Source organism: Ptychodera flava, unplaced genomic scaffold (genome assembly GCF_041260155.1).
Source record: "Ptychodera flava strain L36383 unplaced genomic scaffold, AS_Pfla_20210202 Scaffold_33__1_contigs__length_2856901_pilon, whole genome shotgun sequence".
Classification (NCBI taxonomy): Eukaryota; Metazoa; Hemichordata; class Enteropneusta; family Ptychoderidae; genus Ptychodera; species Ptychodera flava.
The window spans coordinates 2,336,117-2,356,462 of record NW_027248355.1 but is presented as its reverse complement, the minus strand read 5'-3'; the positions used below and the strand labels follow the sequence as shown (position 1 = coordinate 2,356,462).

At 39.4% G+C, this 20,346-nt stretch overlaps 1 protein-coding gene and 1 long non-coding RNA gene across 2 annotated transcripts; one reads left to right on the top strand and one right to left on the bottom strand.

Moving 5' to 3' along the window:
* Positions 1–4,059: 4,059 nt before the first annotated feature.
* LOC139127576 (mRNA (2'-O-methyladenosine-N(6)-)-methyltransferase-like) lies at positions 4,060–5,446 on the bottom strand. Its single transcript, XM_070693479.1, has 2 exons — positions 4,997–5,446; positions 4,060–4,723 (listed from the first exon to the last, which is right to left on the bottom strand). Exons 1-2 carry the CDS (start codon positions 5,286–5,288, stop codon positions 4,239–4,241), a joined length of 777 nt encoding a protein of 258 aa, XP_070549580.1. The 5' UTR covers positions 5,289–5,446; the 3' UTR covers positions 4,060–4,238.
* Positions 5,447–9,702: 4,256 nt separating this feature from the next.
* LOC139127616 (uncharacterized) lies at positions 9,703–15,880 on the top strand. The gene is made up of 3 exons (XR_011551063.1): positions 9,703–9,782; positions 14,849–14,947; positions 15,791–15,880. It is a non-coding gene; the product is annotated as an uncharacterized lncRNA (long non-coding RNA).
* Positions 15,881–20,346: the final 4,466 nt, after the last annotated feature.

Below are 20,346 nucleotides of genomic sequence, written 5' to 3'. Positions count from 1 at the left end.
CTGCATTGACATTTTATCCAAGTATGCCTGGGCCATTCCCTTGAAAGACAAACGAGGGGCCACTTTGGTGCAGCGTTTGAACAGATTTTGAAGACTGGACGAAAACCAGAAAAACTACAAACGGATCAAGGCAAAGAATTCGTGAACCACCTATTTCAGAAATTTCTGAAGAGTGAAGACATTCAATTTTTCACCACCGGAAGTGAAACCAAAGCTTCTGTGGTTGAGCGTTTCAATCGTACGCTGAAAACTAAAATGTGGAAGTACTTTACCAGAAACAACACCCTAAGCTACCTATCGGTGCTTCCTCAGCTAATGCAATCTTACAACAACACTTGGCATCGCAGCATCAAGAGAAAACCAGCGTCTGTCAACAAGACCAATGAAAAAGAGGTGTGGGATACTCTGTACAGTGACTATGAACAGAAAACAGTGAAATTCAAATTCAGTGTGGGAGAACAAGTGAGAATCAGCAAAACTAAACGTATGTTCAAGAAAGGTTATCTGCCAAATTGGACAGAAGAAATCTTCACTGTGTCGAAAAGGATCTCAAGTCGACCACCCCTTTACAAGCTGAAAGATTTTGATGAGGAGGAATTAGAAGGTACTTTCTATGAACAAGAACTACAAAAAGTCGTCAAGAAAGAGGACGATGTCTTCAGAGTGGAAAAAATACTCAAAACAAGAAAGAGAAAGGGCAAGACTGAATATCTGGTCAAGTGGTATGGTTGGCCATCCAAATTCAATAGTTGGGTCAGGGATCTGGCAAAACTATAAGAGGGATGACTCTGTTCGGAGAGTCACAGTCTGACCCTCCACTTTCATCATGGCTGAACATCCGTTTTTCATGACACTACCGAGCAATGCATCCATGGATGTTTCCCAGACAATGCAGTGACAGGCTACACTGTGAAATTACCCAAACACATTTCTCTGCGGGGCAACTGGGAAGTGGCCTTGATGGACATACACTACCCTTTCTCTTGGTACAATGTGGTCGAGGGCAGAAACGTGCTGGCGTACGAAATTCAAGACATAGAAAAACACTTGTCAAAATACCTGCAGGTTACTACGATGATTTTGGAAATATACTGACCACTCTGAGAGAGCAAGGTTTACCGGACAACATCCAGATGACTTTCGACCCAGTATCAAGAAAAGTAACCGCTGATGTGAGTGAGGGTAACAGCCCTCTACTTTCTACCAGGTCTGGCTGAAATCATGGGATTTTATCCAATATCATCCTGAGGCAGAAGAACGATGCACCTTTCATGTTCAGGTTCGAAACCTCTCTTCTCTGTATGTGTATTGCGACCTAGTGGACGACCAGTTGGTGGGAGATACCTTTGCACCCCTGTTGAGAATAGAAAATGTGGAAGGGATCCATGGACAGATATCAACCGCACCTTCCACACGCCATACTTTCTTCCCCTGAAACCGCGAATTTGATACGGTAGAAGTCTACATAAGAGACGACACGGGTCAGAAAGTGCCATTTCAAGGTGGGAAAGTGATCGTGACACTAGCCTTCAGAAAACGACGCCCTACACTACTGTAGCCTGAACCATGCCGTATCGACGGAAAATCTATGAAAGCAACCCGGCCACATACAAGAAGTTTTATTTGGATCAGGTGGGAAATGGAGCATCGTTCCAGGGGGCAGCCGTGCAGAGAGGATATGGCTTGGGCGGTATTTTGGAGGCCTCTTCCGTGCAGCCACACCACTGCTCAAACAAGGTGCAAAAGGGAGACAGATGTTGAAAACGGGACTCAACATTGCAGGGATGCACTCAGTGGACGTAACATCAAGCACTCGGCAAAACGACGGTTGGTAGAAGCCGGGAAACAGTTGATGGCAAGCAGGGGTTCCAGATACTCAGTTCCCAAGGCGGCGGTATAAAAACGTAAAACTCCGAAACGAAGAGTCATTTCCTCCAAAGCCAAGCGAAAGAGAAGATCTCCTGACATTTTTGACTAACATGGCATTTCTTCACGAACACTCCTGCGAGTGCACCAAGAGTGAACTTGACTTGTTCACAGTTCCTCCAACACAGACCAGTGTGGAAGAGGGACAATGGGAAGAAGTGCATCCCCTGACCCACATTGTGGAATCGGGACCCATCGAATTTGTGATTTCGGGTTCAGGGGAAGACTACATCGATCTGTCCCTCGACACTCCTTCTGATCAAGGCCAAGATTACAAAAGTTGATGGTACTAACCTCAGTGCAGATGCAGCAGTGGGTCCCGTCAACTTGTGGCTCCATTCACTCTTCAGCCAGGTGGATGTACACCTCAATGGCAAAATGATATCCAACCCTTCCCCTACTTACCCCACCGAGCCTTGTTGGAGACCTTGTTGAATTATGGTAAGGAGGCCAAAGACACCCATATCGGTTCAGCCCTCTTCTTCAAGGACTATCACTTGAAAATGGATGAAGTGGACCCCACTAAAGAAGGTGGAGAAGTGAACAAGGGACTGAAAACCGATATGCCTTCACGTCGGCAGTAAAGTTGTCGATATGGTAGGACCCATCCATTCGGATCTCTTCTTTCAGCCCAAGTACCTAATGAATGGTGTCGAATTACGTCTCAAACTCAATAGAAGCAAGAATGCCTTCTCCCTTGTGAGCTCTGCAGAAAATCCAGGCTTCAAAGCTGTAGTCACCGAAGCCACACCACTGGTCAGGAAAGTAAAACTCAGTCCATCGGTACAGCTGGGCCATGCAGAAGCTTTAAAGCAGGGACCGTCCAAGTATCCCATACATCGTTGTGTGATGAAGGTTCTGTCTATTCCTGGAGGCACCATGTCCTTCAACAAAGACCACATCTTTCTGGGACAGCTACCTAAACGCTGTGGTCTTGGGTCTGGTGGACAACGATGCCTTCAACGGTTCATACAAGAAAAATCCTTTCAACTTCAAACATTACGACATGACGTCGCTGGTCCTTAATGTCAGTGGAAAGCAAGTTCCGAGCAAACCCCTGAAACTGGACTTCACCCAAGTAGGTGGTCAATCATTCATCATGGCCTACTATTCCCTGTTTACCGGGACGAATAAAATAGGCAGGGATGAAGGAATCAACATCAATCGCTATGAATACGACAATGGATACACACTGTTTGCATTTGATCTCACACCGGACTTGTCTGCCGACGGAGGACATTTGAACCTGGTCAAAGAAGGCAACCTGGGCATCGAACTGCAGTTCAGACAAGCCCTGCCAAATACTGTGAATTTACTCGTGTATGGCGAACTGGATAACATCATTGAAATCGACAGAGACCGCAATGTCCTCTTTGATTACTGAAGTTGATTCCTTGACTCCAGTGAACGATGGACACGTTAAAGTTGAAAGAGATCTTGAGTACAGATCGACACACTGCATCATCTTTTGCCGGGGTGAAACCATCAGACCGACTGCCTAAGACCAGACTAAAGTCCTATCCTGCTGCCTTTGTGGCCAATGTGGACCCAAGTACCCAACCAGGGAAACACTGGGTGGCTTTCTACTTTGCCGATAGCAACCGTGGTGAATATTTCGATTCGTACGGACGTCCACCCAACAGGACACCTTTCAAGGCATTCCTCAACAGGAACTCCCTCGACTGGATCTATAACAGACAAAGGCTCCAGGGACCTCTTTCTTCAGTGTGTGGACAATACGTCCTTTACTATCTGCTACATCGTTGCCGGGGATGGTCCATGTCGAACATTGTGAAGCAGTTTACTGAGGACTTGACTTTTAATGACTTTCTTGTGAATGATTTCATTGAAAAATTGACTGGTGTTGATTTTGACATTTATGATGTTAACTTTTTACAGACTCGTTTGACTTAGAAGTCATATTCATTACATTGTTACTAGTTCTTGTGTTGGCTTTCCTGTTGGTGTTCAATAAATTTTCAAACTTGTTCAATTGAAAATACCAAGCATCTGCGTCTGATTTTTTTTCTCAGAGATGAGGGGCCATAAAGGGAGGAAGGGGGAGGGGGGGCAATTAAACATACTCATTCATCAAAACAATCATACAAAGAGTATAGACAGACAAGTTATAGATTTTCATTTTAAACAATAACAGTAAATTTTATTTTCTCAAAGTTAACAAAATTTAACAAGGCCAAAAACATGAAACACAACACCTTTTTTTTTTATTGCAAGTGTCTCTCAGTGTCCTAGGCAAACTTGAAATGTCCGAAAAAAAAAAATCATTTAGAACGTGAAGGAAATCGAAGTGATTAATTGCTTGCAGAACCAAATTTTGAACACACTGCGGTAATCATGTCATTGCATAAAACCATTCCGTAAACAGACAGACTGTCCGATAAAGCTTGATAACATCCTTCAGGGTCTTCACTCCAGCGATAGTACAGTAACTCCAAGAGATCATCAAGATCAAGTAATCCGAGTGGAACATTATGATCCAGGGTGATGTAACACAGTTCAGCCATGGCGAGAACAGACTTCTGCACAGCCAGCATGTTGACTCGTTTGGCAGCATCAGTAAAGTATTTGATGATCGCTTCCCGTTGACCTGCAGGGGCATTGCCATAGTACAGGCACTCATGGTCTCTCTGAGATGGGTAATCTTCCTTGCATCCCTCACAGTTTTGATTGATGATGGCATTGACTTGGTCCAGAATGAGCTTGGCGTAGACATATTTGGCCACTCTCCTTGCCACTTGCCTGTCCAAGTCATTTGGCATATCGCTGAAGGAAGGCTCTGAAAAAAGGACGAAAGACGGGTCTGTGAGTTCCAAGTCAATTGCATGTCAGTGTCTTAGCAGCATCATCAATACTCTGCATGATACATTTCAGCCGATTCCACTGATCCAAATTCAAATTGATTCCCTTCTTTGTTGGTATCAGTTCTCCAGTGTCAGGTTTCTTGAAGATTCACGTATTCCAACGTACACATTTCCCTTGTACATCTGCACACTCACAATCCGAGCTGACGTCTCTGTGTCACGCAGAAGAAATCTGAATTGTCTCTCACCTGCATGACTAGTTGCGCCAGGCTTGGAAGGTTGAGGGACCAAAGCAGCAACTGATGACTGACTGGACTGAGTCTGATCAGGCATGGGCACTTCCTGAGTAGGCTCTGGCAAGTCGGGGCTCTTCCTTCCAGGAACATCAGCAAACCTCTCATCTTGGTCAGAGAGGGTTGGCATTGTCCAGACGCTGGTGTTGGTCTTTACATTAAAGTAATACGGACGTTCAGCCTTCACTGAATAACACTTGCGCCATCCCTCTTCCAGTAGTCTTGGTGATAGTATAGGAGTAGCCATAGCTTGAATAGTTGAGCTGTTGTTGTTGTTTGGATGAACGCCTGAGCTGAATTGGCCCTCAGCTGGCCCTCTTGCTACTTATATACTCTTGTTTTGCATATATTAACCAGTTAAACAATCAGAAAAGGGTATGGCCATCCCAATATCCTTTGCGGTATTTAAACGGACCAATGAGAGGGACTCGCTAATTTCATTTTGCATACTAGGGGGTCTTTCTAAGGTCATGACCTCCATATAACCCCCTAGAAGCATGACAGTTCTCAACTCTCGCGCTACACGAGAGGACACAAATCTCGCGAGATGTGTGGACTATACCACAGCCATTACTACTAAAGTAAATCAGTGGAATTAAATCAAAATCAAATTAGGCCTAAAATGAAAAGTGAAACAAAAATAAGTTTGTTTTGCAATTCAAAATTAAAATCAAACTGAAAAATAATGCGCTGCCACTTATTTCAATTCGGGGGAAAAATCTAAATTGAAATTAAATAAGGAATGAAAATAACTTTCATTGTGAAAAGTGAAAATGATTTACATTTTATCATGAAATTCAAAATATTAGGGAAATTTATATCAAACTTGTCATTAAAATAAAATTTAATTATGAAACGGATAATGAAGTCACAAAGGGAGTGGAATTTATACTAAAGTAAAAGTGATAGCTAGAAAAAATTGTCATTGTCATACAATTTTGAATAACCATTGACAAAGTCGGTCATTTTCTACAATTTGTCTATGACTGAAAGCCCCGGGCAACCCAATACACGACCCAATCGGTGACCATAGATGGCTTCAAGGGTCTATAAACCACTTTCTTGCTCTTTACAGCAAGGTTCAATGTTCGTCTGGGCGTCCCCGCGATTTGAACTCAAGCACATAACGAATATTAATACGTCGCGTACCTCTTTATGTCAACGCAGGGCGCGTGAGCTGTCTGTGACCTGCATACTAAATTCAGCACAATGGATATCGAGGAGCACCCGCATAAAGAAAGACACGTCTTACAAACTACTGTAAAGTAGTGAAACTAAACAGGGAATTTGCTTATAAGTTTGAATGACACGGACTGCGAAACAGAAATAAAACCATAGACCCAATGCAGTATTGGATCTATGACAACACTAAAATGCTATGGTGGTAGCGAAACAGGTACAGAGTAACACATTTTCGTTGCATTTTACCGTGATCAAATCTTGATTTGCATAACTCTTCGTCGACTTTAAAGTTTTTAGAGAGCAATTTCTTGCCATTCTGTTAGACTTTTTCAAACACGACATGATCACTTGTTGAACTTGGAAATATCGGAGAAGTGCGACTGAATGGTGTGGCGTCACATCATCCTGACACTGCGCCAGGTACTGTCAATCAATACTGCTCGCGATTGTTACTTTCCGCTCGAAACGCAAGATCTGTTTGAATGCTATTGAACGGGGGATTTCTCTTTGCATCGTATGATTATTTGTATCAGCTGAGCATTTCGAACCATAAGTGAGTACATCGCGATGAAAATGACTTGTGACGGCAGCAGTCGCCCTTGTCTTTCGGTCACTCGTATGGCACTCCTTGTTGACTGGCAGTGCTTAATCAAAGTCAAATGCCGCTAAACAAACACAAACGAAGGTTAAGGGAAATCGGTTGTGAACAACGATTGCTGTGAAAACCGTAAAATTCATACTACGTACACGAATATATCGTTTATCTGTATAATTTTGCGTTCGTACGGTTGAAAACACAAGACTACATCCCTGAGACATGCACCCTACTGGCACTGCAGAGCATTTTTGTTTGGACCAAGTCCAATTTGAAACATACACCCGGGGGTGAAACACATTTCTCAAGGCGAAGTTCTTTATCTCAGCATTGTTTCATTTAGACGTGCTTTAGAACATATATGAAAATCTTGGTATGGGATTAATAGAATCTCACACCCCCGAGGACATGGGATCAGATTTCTCACACGAGTTGGGGATATTTTGTCTCACACGAGCCGCAGGCGAGTGTGAGACAAAATATCCCCAACTCGTGTGAGAAATCTGATCCCAGGTCCTTGGCGTGTGAGATTCTTTTTCTCACATGACCACAAAATGCGTTAAATTCACATTGGACATGTACAACATTATCCAAAATCGTGACAAGTCTGTCGTCTGCCACTGTACTTTGACCTGCTTACTTTGTAGTTCTGGTCTGTGTATTACTCGTCGTGCCATTGGATAACATTTTGCGCGTGGAACAAAACAGACTGTTTATCATCCAATCAGAGCTCGTGTTATATTTACTGCAGAGTGTGGGACGGTTTCTGAGAGTGTGGGATCGATTTTTCCCACACTGTCGATCCCGCACTCCCAGCGGCCAGGAATGTCAGAAAATGTATCCTTATTGAAACAGTGTCTTACGGAGGCCGTTCTGGTTACTGACCAGATGACCGGGCCAGTCGATTAGGAACCTTGCAACCTGATGAACGGATATGACATGACAAAATTGGTCGTCAAGGTCTGCATGCAAATTAAAGCTGACCATTAAAATGCAACTAGACCAAACGGCATCGGGAATTGGGGAATCCCGAAACTGTGAAAAAGGTATATGACTCGATCTAGAGTCATACAATTATAAGCTTTTACATTGCCCTTTACTTTGTGTGTGTGTGGTTTTTTACACGTATGCTAACTGTGATGAGCAGTCGAATTAATGATACAGACTGTATATTCTTTCAGCAGACCTTTTTTTTATCGTATCTAAAACCGGGATGAAAGATATCCATGTCACTAATTCATTCAGTATTTCTCAACATGTCAAACAATATAAATAGTGTTTCGTATCAAACAAAATTCATGAAAAGAATGCAGAAATGGCCGACTTTGTCCCTTTCATATGAGTTCATGAGCCTCCTCAGTTGCCGCTACGATACTTCACTGTTCTCCACAGTACACCCTTGTACACTACCACCATTAAAATATTACGACGGGATATCAAAAAAGTTGTATCTGTATTATAAATCACACTACTTATCACGAATGTTTCAGGTTCACATAAAGTATTTATGTTTTTTTTGTACTTTTCTGTTTCCTGGTGCGTATACATAGTATTGTTTAAGATTTGAATTATCTATACTGTTCAATGTTTCCCGCAAAGATAACTTATCTAAAGGGAAAGACATGTTATTTTACGCCTGACGATTTGCTTTTTGGTGTATGTATTGAAAATACGAGACCAGAAGTTAACAATTTATCCGTAGTATACCTATCTTTGGTCGCGAGACCCCTCGAGTAACGTCACATTTTTTTTGACAGACTGAGAAGGTGCACGCCAATAAGGGACTTTGTTGATCTCCTGGCACTATCTATAAGCATGGCTGATAGCAATCATATGGATTCCCAGGTAAGCACATTTCACAGTGTTTTCTCGCCATTTTGCGCCTTTACCATGTACCATGTAAAGAGTTCATTCAACTTTGCATGTGTTTTTACGAGTACGCATTTTTTTCGCATAAACTACTACATTGTACAATGAATCTGTCAGACTTGAAAGCTCAGCTGTGCCATTAACAATATATAATTAAAATCTTATAAACATGGTTTTCTAGAAATACATAGAATGAAAGAAAAAAAGAAAGAAAGAAAGAAAGAAAGAAAGAAAAACTTTGTCTTATGCATTACAGGGTAAATTTTCGACAATGGTCATCGCTCTCCTTGACATAAATAGGTCACAGTCTGTTGTTGATATTCGTTAGATAATTACGTTCATGCAAGCATTTAGTCACATTCGTTTAATCATGGTAACAAATATTAGAGACGTTAGCTGCCTTTATTAGAATTAGCTGTCATTATTATTCTCTCCTTCTACGTTGTAGAGATGTGTAAGTTTCATGTATGCCTATCAATGTGCTGAAATATGACATTTTATAGGTCAGATGGTATACAAATACATCAATGCATTTCACTAAATTTTATGTTTATAGGGACAGCGTCTACCGTTTTTCATAAATTTTGTTTGATACGAGATACTACATATATTGTTTGACATGTTGAAAGATAATGAATGGGCGACCATTCATATATTTCACCCCGATTTTAGACACAATACATGAAACCATTGCGAAAACAGAATAATGGTGATGGCCATTAATTCATTTTCGCGATGATTTCATTTGATTTGTCTAAAACCGGGTCGAATATATGCATGGTCACCCATTTATTCAGTAGTTTTCAACATGTCAAACAATATAAGAAGTATCTTGCATCAAACAAAGGTAATGAAAAATGGCCGACTTTTTCCTATAATGTAACCAAACCCTGCTCTCGGTACTAAAATATGATTGAAACAATCGATGTGTACATTACATACATGCCTTTCGGAAATACGAGTAGAGCAGAATATAACCGATTGTGTACCATTGCAGGATCTCATCAATGCAGCCAGTCAAGGTGATGTTCAGAAGTTCAGTCCTTGATAGCTGACGTGTGTGACGTCCATGGTGGAGGTGATTATATCATTTGGGTGAGTAAAACTAATGTCAGCGAAGTCCACGAAAGTTGCAGTTGCAGAACTATGTGTCGGTCAATATTTTATATCGTATTTACCTCGGAATTACATTTATTAAAAAGCAAGACAGTTTTTCTTCTTTCTTTATCAAGCTTGTGCATTTGACATGAGATAGTTAGATTAAGAACTATTCTGTACTATAGTATTTGCACCTGCATGGTCAATTTAATATTAAAATTTAGAAGTGCGGAAGCTTTACAAACACAATTTATATATCGAGGCATCGATATATTTCTATAGTTTTTACGGTTGAATTGCGCCTTTGCAATTTTTTTAATGGCCATAGCAATCCAGGACCACATGAACATGTAGAACAACTGATTGTGTCTGACGCTGCACAAATAAAATGAATGCTGATACAACGCAAGGAGCAGGCGATATTGGGTATTATAAACGCAATAATGATTTGTTTATGTGCCCGTGGATATGAATAATATCCTTAACATCGTGACTTTTCAGCTAAAACGTAAATTGTAATAATTTATACAAAGACCATAATCAATCACAAAATAAAATGGAGCATGAGTGGGCCTAGTTTAGACACTTTTTTGAAAAAATCTCCGGATTTGCAAATTTTTTACAAGCGCGCGCACTACTCACTGGGGCCCCATTGTCGTTCGCGTTTTGGGGGTTCGTTGATAATATAATGGAAATAACAGACTCCGCTCTGACCATTAACGTTTGTTTATGGGCAAGAGCTAGAAGAAAGCCAAAAAATAACGTGTGAGGCTTGACGGGGTTTCCTCGAGCCCGCGCGTCGCCCATTATTTCTATAATAACCGATTTATCATATACCCATGTCCAGAATTTTACTAGTAGTACGAAAAACCTTAAATTATGAGGCTTTACTTTATTACGCCTTGCGCATAAAATTGAAATATTTGTGTGAACAGGCTTCATTCATAAACTTTAAAAAGAATTCAACATCACGCGCGACATCTTTGCAAGTCCCCCATGTCGCAATGAACCCCAAGAAGAGAGACAGCACGAGTCCAAAAATCATCGTACATGAGGAACGTTTTCAGGTGCAATATACCATTACAGTAACTGTTGTAACCGATCAAAAATGTCCTCTGCTTTAAATCTCTCCTGATTTCAATCGCACTCAATTGTCGTACGGCACGGAGAGGGGCCACCATTTTGTTTGTAAACACGAAGAGTTGCCATGTCAACGGGCTTCGCGCGCTTGACATAGCTGTCAAGCCACGTGCTCACTGCCTGTTCGGAGGTAGACCGTGCCGTGCGAACAGCAGAATGCTTGCTAGAGCTTGTCAAAAAAATACGAGAACTTTCAGAGAAAAGCTGTGGGAAAACATTACAAATACAAGACTCAACATGTTAGGGACCGTTCAGTTTTTACGGCTGGGGGGGGGGGCCGGCAAAATCTTGTCGCCGGTGTTCAAAAAAATGATGACCCCCCTGCATTTTTCGCGAAAAAATGATGACCCCCCCTTTGTCAGACGAAAAAATTTGATGACCCCCCCCCCCCACTGAAAAATAGCCAAAACCCATATGTCAAATTTACCTGCACGGTTTGGATTTGAACTCCGGTACGGGGCGCACTTTATTCGTGTAGCAGAGATGCCAGTGTACAAACTTCTCAGCCACATCCATGCAAATGTCTGTTAATTAGGACGACTGTAAGGCAATTTTTAACTTCATTTCCATAGACAACTTGTGTCCATGGACATTGTATAAAGTAAACTTCATTGGAGTGGTTCGCCAAAGGCAGGCCTCCGGTTAAGAGGGTCATGGGCCATTACGTAAAGTCAACCTTATTCTAGTGGGCAACCAAAGGTGACCCACTGGTAAAAAGAGGGTCGATCATGGCCATTGCATGAAGTAAACTTTACTGAACAGGGCCGCTGAAGGCGTCCGGCCGTTAAGATGGTCATGGGGTATTACAATAAAGTCAATTTATTGTAGTGGGCCGCCGCAGGCGGCCCGCCAGTAAAGAGGGTCGATCATGGCCATTGCATGAAGTAAACCTAATTGGAGTGGGCCGCCAAAGGCGTCTGCCCGCTAAGAGGGTCATGGGTAATACATAAAGTATATTTATTGTATTGGGCCGCGCCGAAGGCGGCCCGCCGGTAAAGAGGGTCAATCATGACCATGGCATAAAGTGGACTTTATTGTAGGTATTATGTTTTTGAAAATGTGGTGACCCCCCCTTTCTACCAGTGAAAAAGTGATGACCCCCCCTTCTTGGATTCCAAAATTATGATGACCCCCCCCTGGATTTTGCCGGCCCCCCCCCCGGCCGTAAAAACTGAACGGTCCCTTATTTCCGTATTTAGCAAACCGAAATATCCTTGTTCCTCAAAGCCCTTTAAATTTTTACGTCAGCGACATCGCATCGCAGGCGGAGAGCAGTAGCAATTTTGTTAGATCACACTGTTTACCATCGAATTGCAAATGCAGTGCGAGACTACTCCAAAACCGATGACGTTTGTCGTGCTTATCTCGACGTTTATCGTTAAAGGTATACTGTCACCTGTCCAAATTTTGCCACAGTTACCATGGAAAGAGAAAATCTAACCAATCACAGATTTTAAGCGGGTGGCCGCTCTTTAAAACTGCGCCCTCACATGGGCATTTTGAATACAAAGGAATGCCCCTATGACCATATATGGGCATACTTAGATTACAGGTGACTGTACACCTTTAATATCACGTCTGATATGTTACGATAACGTCATGATAACACCTTTAAGAGGGACTACACTAACCACATGTTATCGTTCCGTAAAGAGAAATATAAGAACAATACGGATTTGTCAAAGTTTGTATGGAACTTAGAAAGTAAGGTCCAAGTCTTTGACATTTTGCAGTCAATTATTGACAAAGGATCGAGCTACTCTAAAGTAAGCAAGCGATGTAATCTTTGTATATCAGAAAAGCTGCACATTATCAATGCTGACACATCTATACCATAGAATAAAATTTTATCACGTTTCATCCGCCCTTTTATATTACCAAGTTCAAGTAATAATGTCCCCATGCCATCTCTAATGTGTTTGTTTTCATCCGATGGACTCATAGTTTCTTCTTGACTTTGGTGAAGTTCATTTCGTAGGCTCTGTGACTTCATCATTTCTGATTGATAAATTATAAATTAAATGTTAACATCGTTTCCATTGTTAATCCCCACTGATACCGTCCGGGGGGATTCATAGATTTGGTCATGTCTGCGTGCGTGCGTCTGTGCGTTCGTGCGTCTGTGCGTGCGTGCGTGCGCCGTTCACGCAGTTATCTCAGAGACAGCTGGAGCGATTTCATTCAAACTTGGTACAAGGATTACTCCTTATGTCCTACATATGCACGTCGATTTGTTTTGCGATCCAATCTTATATGGCCGTGTGACGGAAAATTTATTAGAAAAGCGAGGACTCTGTCAATGACAATGACATTTTAAAAAAGAGTTCTGTTTCTAAAGCGACTGCACTAAATTTGATGAAATTTTGTAAAGATGTTCATCACAGAGCTCCGAGAGCACACTGTCAGTATTGCATCAATTAATTGCTTATTTGTATATTTCATCAATTTTCGTAATTAAGGTGATGTCTAGAAATACGGCAGCAGATTTGATAAACCTTGGTTCAGATCTTTAGCACACAATCTCATAATAGTGTGCAAAGACATTCAGCAGTGTCATAGGAATTAATTGCTAATTTGCATATTTCATGAACTTTCCTAAAAAAGTAGGCTTTCTCCAGAACCAGAGCATCCAATTCGACGAAACATTGTACATATGTTAATCTCTCAGTACTTTAATACTGTGTAAAGGCATAGACCCGGCAAGGGCTGCCGAGGGTTTTCTCCAGTGGCGTCACTTTGACTTCAAATTCACAGTGGCCACAGGAGGGCGCTAGACTTATGAAAAAGGTCTATTAAGCAGTATCATGGCAATTAATTGCTTATTTGCACTTTCGTACTTAGTGTGATATGTCTCGAAATGCTATATCAAATTTGATGAAACGTGGCAAAGATTTTGATCTTTTTGGTGGTGTAATGGCGTGTATAGATATGTAGTAATATCATGTCAATTAATTGCTGATATGCATATTTAATGAAATTTCGTAACTTGGCTGATATGTCACGAAATGGTTATCAGATTTCATGAAATGTGGTACAGATGTTGATTGCTTTAACATTTTTAATGGAGACATTTATCAGTGTCATTCAAATTAATTGCTAATTATCATATTTAATGAACTTTCCTAATTAGTGGGCTATGTCCAGAAATACTGCATCAAATTTGATGAAACTTGGTTCAGATGTTGATCTTTCAGTACTGTAATACTGTGCGAAGACATTAAGTAGATCATGCCAATTAATTGCTAATTTGCATACATGATTAACTTACATAATTAGTGTGATATGTCAAGAAATGCTGCATCAAATATTTTGAAACGTGGTACAGATGTTGATCTTCCAGTAGTGTTATAAAATGCAAAGATAAAAAGTAGTATCATGTTGAATAACTGCTGATTTGAATATTTAATAAATTTTCGTAATTTGGCTAATATGGCGAGAAACAGTTCATCAAATTTCATGAAATTTGCTATAGATATTGAGTTCACATTGCTTTAACATTTAATAGAGACTCTATGCAGTGTCATGTTAATTATTTATTAATTTACATATTTAATTAACTTTCTAATTAGAGTGATTTGCCTAAACTTTGTACAGATGTTGATCTAACGGCGCTGTAATACAATTCATTGATACTTTGTCGTATCGCTCATGAAATGTGGTACACATGATAATCTGTCAGTGTTATAATAGAATGTATAAATGTGTGGCAACATCCTGTCGATTAATTACTCATTGGCTTATTTCATGAACTTTTGTAATCACGGTGGTAGCCAACATTGGTTTTACGTTTTCACCACCATGGAACTCATCTTTAATCACAGACCCAATTTATGAACAGGATTCTATTCTCTCCAAGGACTTGTAATGAAAGTACCCGTTAACAAGTAGGGACTGTGTCATCAACGATGACTTATTTATTGTAGCGAGATTCCACAGCATTGCACGCGGCTTCGAGAGGAGGTCATGTAGACGTCGCTGAAGTGCTGATCGGACATGGTGCAGATGTCAATGCGGAGAATTCAGTAAGTTCGTGTGATCTGTTTATTTCCACTGATTCAGGAAAATTTGAAGATGAATTATAAGCAAGCTCTAAGCTATTTCTATGTCAGACATACATTGATTTATTGATTTACGTTCAGATGCAATAAATTGAAGAATTGGATATACGAGATATATAATTCCAAGGTATGTGAAGTACTTACCAAGTGGAACCTTTCAAGCTTGAAACGATGTTGCCATTGAACAGATATTTTTTCGTCGATTATTAAAATATCAGTAATATAAAGAGGGCCTTAGAGGACACTTATCTCAAACAATACATTTAATTGCACCTTATTTGAAATACTTACCGAGAATAACACACACAAGAACAAACATGCACATAAAATATTAGCCGAGTGACAGTTTTGCAGTACACTTGAGTCCAACATAATGAAACTGCTATAAATGAACAAGGGTCAATAGATTCGTCGGCAGGAGGTAACAGTTACTCGATCGTGGATTACAGTCAGCGTACGCGAACACGGGGTTTGGAGTTTCATTATGTCATCGATTGACTAATGCAAAACTCTTTTACTTGTTTTTCTTTTCTGAAACCTTGTTGTAAAAGACAAAAATGATTCACTAGTTAGTGATACTGGTATTTCATCACAGTTAATTATAACTTTGGAATTCAGTATGCAATTCAAGCCGCATGTTTTGTATACTTTCGACTCATGAAAGTACACTCTTTGATTAAGTAATGTGACTTTTATGTTCCCTTTATGATCAGAAACTATGCCAGTTTATGCCTTTTACCACGTCCAAATAATTTACTTTTGATTGATAAATGACCGAGTTAACATCGTTTTCAATGTTCATTCCAGCAAGAATCACCTTCATTGCATGCGGCTTCTGGAGGAGGTCATGCAGACGTCGCTGAATTGCTGATTAAACATGGTGCAAATGTCAATGCTAAGAATTCGGTGAGTATGTGTGACACAGTACCCAATAATGATATCTGAATCGTAGTGCTTCAACAAATAAATGTAACTATTACCCATTTATCCCTTAGTCACTTAATTGAATAATGCCACGCCATGACTTTATATTCTTCCATGGTCATACAATCGTGTTACAACACGACATGTAGCAGAGCAAACTATGGTTATCACGGCTGTGCACTGCAAGCAAAAGGGTATTTGATCATAACAAAATTTTACAATCCTTTGTGGATTCACCTCTTTTGGCATGGTGATTATTCCTAAATTGTATCGAGTCCCTGTCGGTTGGTTAGCATTTCACGCTATAGTAATAGCGCCTGCTTCAAAAAGCAAATAAAAGCCGGAATTTTTGGTGTCACTCAACTTTCATCGAAGTCTTGGCATTAAAGTTGTTTATTCACACTGGAAAATTTGAAGAATTATGAGCAAACCCTAAGCTGTAATATCAGACATAAATCGTTTGATTTATGCTCACAAGCAATAAATCTAATTATACTGCAACTTTAAAGTATTTAAAGACACCACTGCATGGTATTTTTTTGATAGGCATTATATTTTACTTCAATTGTAAGTGCATTCTCTGCCTTTGACATTTGTAGTGAAAGAGCGTTTTTGAAAATGTCAGAAATGTTTCAATGCTTAGGATTACTAATACATGCTGCATGCTCGTAAGGGAAAATACATGAATAAGAAAATATGTTAAAAATTCTAAACAATGAGTAAGGTATCACTGCTATGACTACAAATTCAGTGCAAAAGGCATTTTGCAGATGGAAACTAAAAACAAAGTAAAAAAGAGGGAAAAATCTGCCGACATATACCTACCCAAGCTTCAAACAATCTCACTCAGTAAACAGATAATTGTTTTCGTAGCCTATAACAAAATCTTTGACTAAAGAGAGCCTATGGGAAAGGGCGAGAGCACACCTCTCGCAAACATTGACCGCACGAGATGTCTAATGCCAACGTATTTGAAATACTTACTGAGCGTAACAGATACTCTAACAAACATATACATACACTTGAATTCAGCCTGATAATAACAGATACAATGCAACAAAGTCAGATTCGTCGTCATAAGGTTACATTTATCTAATGATGGAGTACATTCAGCGCGCTCAAAGACGGGTTTGGAGTTGTGTTATGTCATCACTGCAGTCTGCAGTAGCAAAAACTCTTTTGGTTTGTTTCTTTAAAGCTTTAAACGACAATGATTGACTCTTTTGTCTTCACAGTTACCTGTAGTAAGTCTTCGATTCAGTATACGTTTTCCTTGATTAATAACTGTGATATTTATGTTCAGAACTGAAACAGTGTCAGTTTGTGCCTCTTCCCACGCCATAATGATTTATTGCTAATTGACAAATTACAGTGTTAACATCGTTTTCATTGTGCATTCTAGCAAGAATCAACAGCATTGCATGAGGCTTGTAGAGAAGGTCATGCTGACGTCGCTGAAGTGCTGATTAAACATAGTACAGATGTCAATGTTAAGGATTGGGTAAGAAAATGTGACACAGTACTTAGTATGGGTATCTAAATCGCAGTCCTTCAACAAATAAATATAGCTCCTACACACAGAAACGTTATAGTCGCTTTAATCAATAATGCCACGCCATGACTTACAATGTTCTATAGTAATAAAATCGTGCTACAGCACGTCAAAATGTAGCAGAGCAAACTCTGGTTTTCCCGGCTGGGCTCTGCAAGCAAAACGGGTATTCGAACACAAAAAAAGCTTTAAAATGTATTGAAACCTGATACATTTCCAGACGAACTCCAGTCTTAGTACATCATTATTCCTAATTCGTATTTGGTCCCCGTTGATGGTTAGCAATTCAATCTATATTAAAAGAGTGTGCTTCGAAAAAAAAATAGCAGAAAGATTTAGTGTAACCTTCCGTTATCTTTCATCGACGTCTTGGCAGTGTACCTGTTTATATACACAGCCTCCGGTAAAATTGAAGATGAATTATAAGCAAACTCTTACATATTCTTTATAATAGACATACATTGATATTGATTTTCGCTCACAAGTAATGAATTTAAGCATCGAATGTACGAGACATTTAATTCCAAGACATTTGAAATAATACTAAGCTAACAGATACAGGAACAGACATACAGCTAAAATGTTAGCCGAGCGACATTTTTGCTTTACACTTGAATCCAACCTGATAAACAGATAGTTATGACCAAGGGCCGATAGATTCGTCGGTATTCGGTTGTATTTTCCTTATCTTGATTTACATTAGTTGTACTCGAAGACGGATTTTGACTTGTCTTATGTCGTTAATGGACTAACGCAAAAACTCTTTTTATTTGTTTTTTTTTCTGAAATATTTGAAAACATTGATTCACTCGTTAACGGTACTGGTTACTCATGAGGTTACTAATAACTTTTGGCATTAAGTATGCAATTGAAGCCTTGTGTTTTGTAAATGTTCCACTCATGAAATTACATTACTTGTTAAGTATCTGTGACTTGAATGTTCTTCATACGTTCAAAAATAGTGCCAGTTTGTGCCTTTTACCACGCCAAACTTATTATTTTCTGATTGATAAATTACCGAGTTAACTTCATTTACATTGTGTATTCTAGCAAAAATCAACAGCATTGCATGTGGCTTGTGGAGGAGGTCATGCAGACGTCGCTGAAGTCCTGATTAAACATGGTGCAGATGTCGATGCTCAGAATTCGGTAAGTGCGTGATACACAGTACCCAATATGGAATTCTGAATCGTAGTGCTTCAACAAGTGAATGTAGCGTTCACCCATTGAACCGTTATAGTCGCTTTATTCAATAATGCCAGGCAATGACTTTATAACGTTCCATGATCATGCAATCGTGTTACAACATACCTAAATGTAGCAGAGCAAACTATGGTTATCACGGACATACTCAAAAAGAAAAAAAGAGTATGAACTGAATATGCTCACGTGTTTTACGACAGGTTCATCAATAGTAGTACGCTTCACAGAACAATGAGATATACGTTATCACTATATGTAGCAGGTTTTTTCAACTTCGCACAGTACTCTCAGAGTTCAATAACTAATTACAAAACGTTATTTAATATGTAAATGAGCTGTTAATTAACTTGACACTGCTCAATGCTGTATGGGACAATTAGATATCCATCAGATCAACATTTGTAGCACGTTTTGTTTAATTTAATGCTATAATTTTAGAGTAATGTCACTAATTACAAAGTTCATTAAATATGAAAATAACCCTAAATTAACTTGACACTGTTCAATGATTCATAGCACAATTAAATATTTATCAAATCAATATCTGTAGCACATTTCACAAATTTTGGTGCCGAAATTTCAGCGTTATATATCTAATTACAAAGTTTATTAAATATGCAAATGAACCCTTAATTAACTTTACACTACTAAATGCTTTACAAAACAGTTAGATATCTGTCGTATCAGTATGTGAAGCAGTTTTCATCACATTTGATGCAGTTATTTCCGAGTATATGACTAATTATAAGACTTAATGAAATATGCAAATGAGCTAATTATTAACTTGACACTGCTCAATGCTTCTCAGTACAATTGGATATTTATCAGATCAACATCTGTAGCAAGTTTCATGAAATTTAACTCTGTAATTTTGGAGTAATATCACTAATTACAAAGTTCATTAAATATGCAAATGAACCCTTAATTAATTTCACACTACTTAATGCTTTACACTACAGTTAGATATCAGTCGGATCAGTATCTGCAGCAGATTTCATCACATTTGGTGAAGTTATAACGGAGTTATATGACTAATTACAGACCTTCATAAAATATGCAAATGAGCTATTTATCAACTTGACACTTCCTAATGCTTCTACGTATAATTAGATATATATCAGATCAATATTTGTTGCAAGTATCATCAAGTTTAATGCAGGAAATTCAGAGTTATCTCACTAATAACAAAAGTTCATTAAATATGCAAATGAGAAGATAATTGACATGACACTCACAGTATCATCATAATGTTCTTAGATTGTCATCTGTGAAAAGTTTCATGAAATTTTGTGCAGTATTTCTTGATATATGTCTACACTGTCATTACCGTCTCCATAGGGAAACCATTGTACGGAAAAAAACGATATTGCATAACTTCATTAATATGCAAGCCACACTAACCAAAATCTAATCACTTCTTGCAAGTAGCATATGGTACCTGTGTACCAAATCTGACTTGAATCCGTTCAGGCGTTTTTGAGTTATCGTGTAAACAGACAGACAGACACACACACACCACACTAACACACACACACACACACACACACGGACAGACAGACAGACATCGCTATGACAATAGCCCACGTGTTTACACACGTGAGCAAAAAAGGGTATTGGCTGTGTAACTGTTCATTCACACTGCCTCTTGAAAATCTGAAGGTTATTTACAAGCAAAACTCTCACC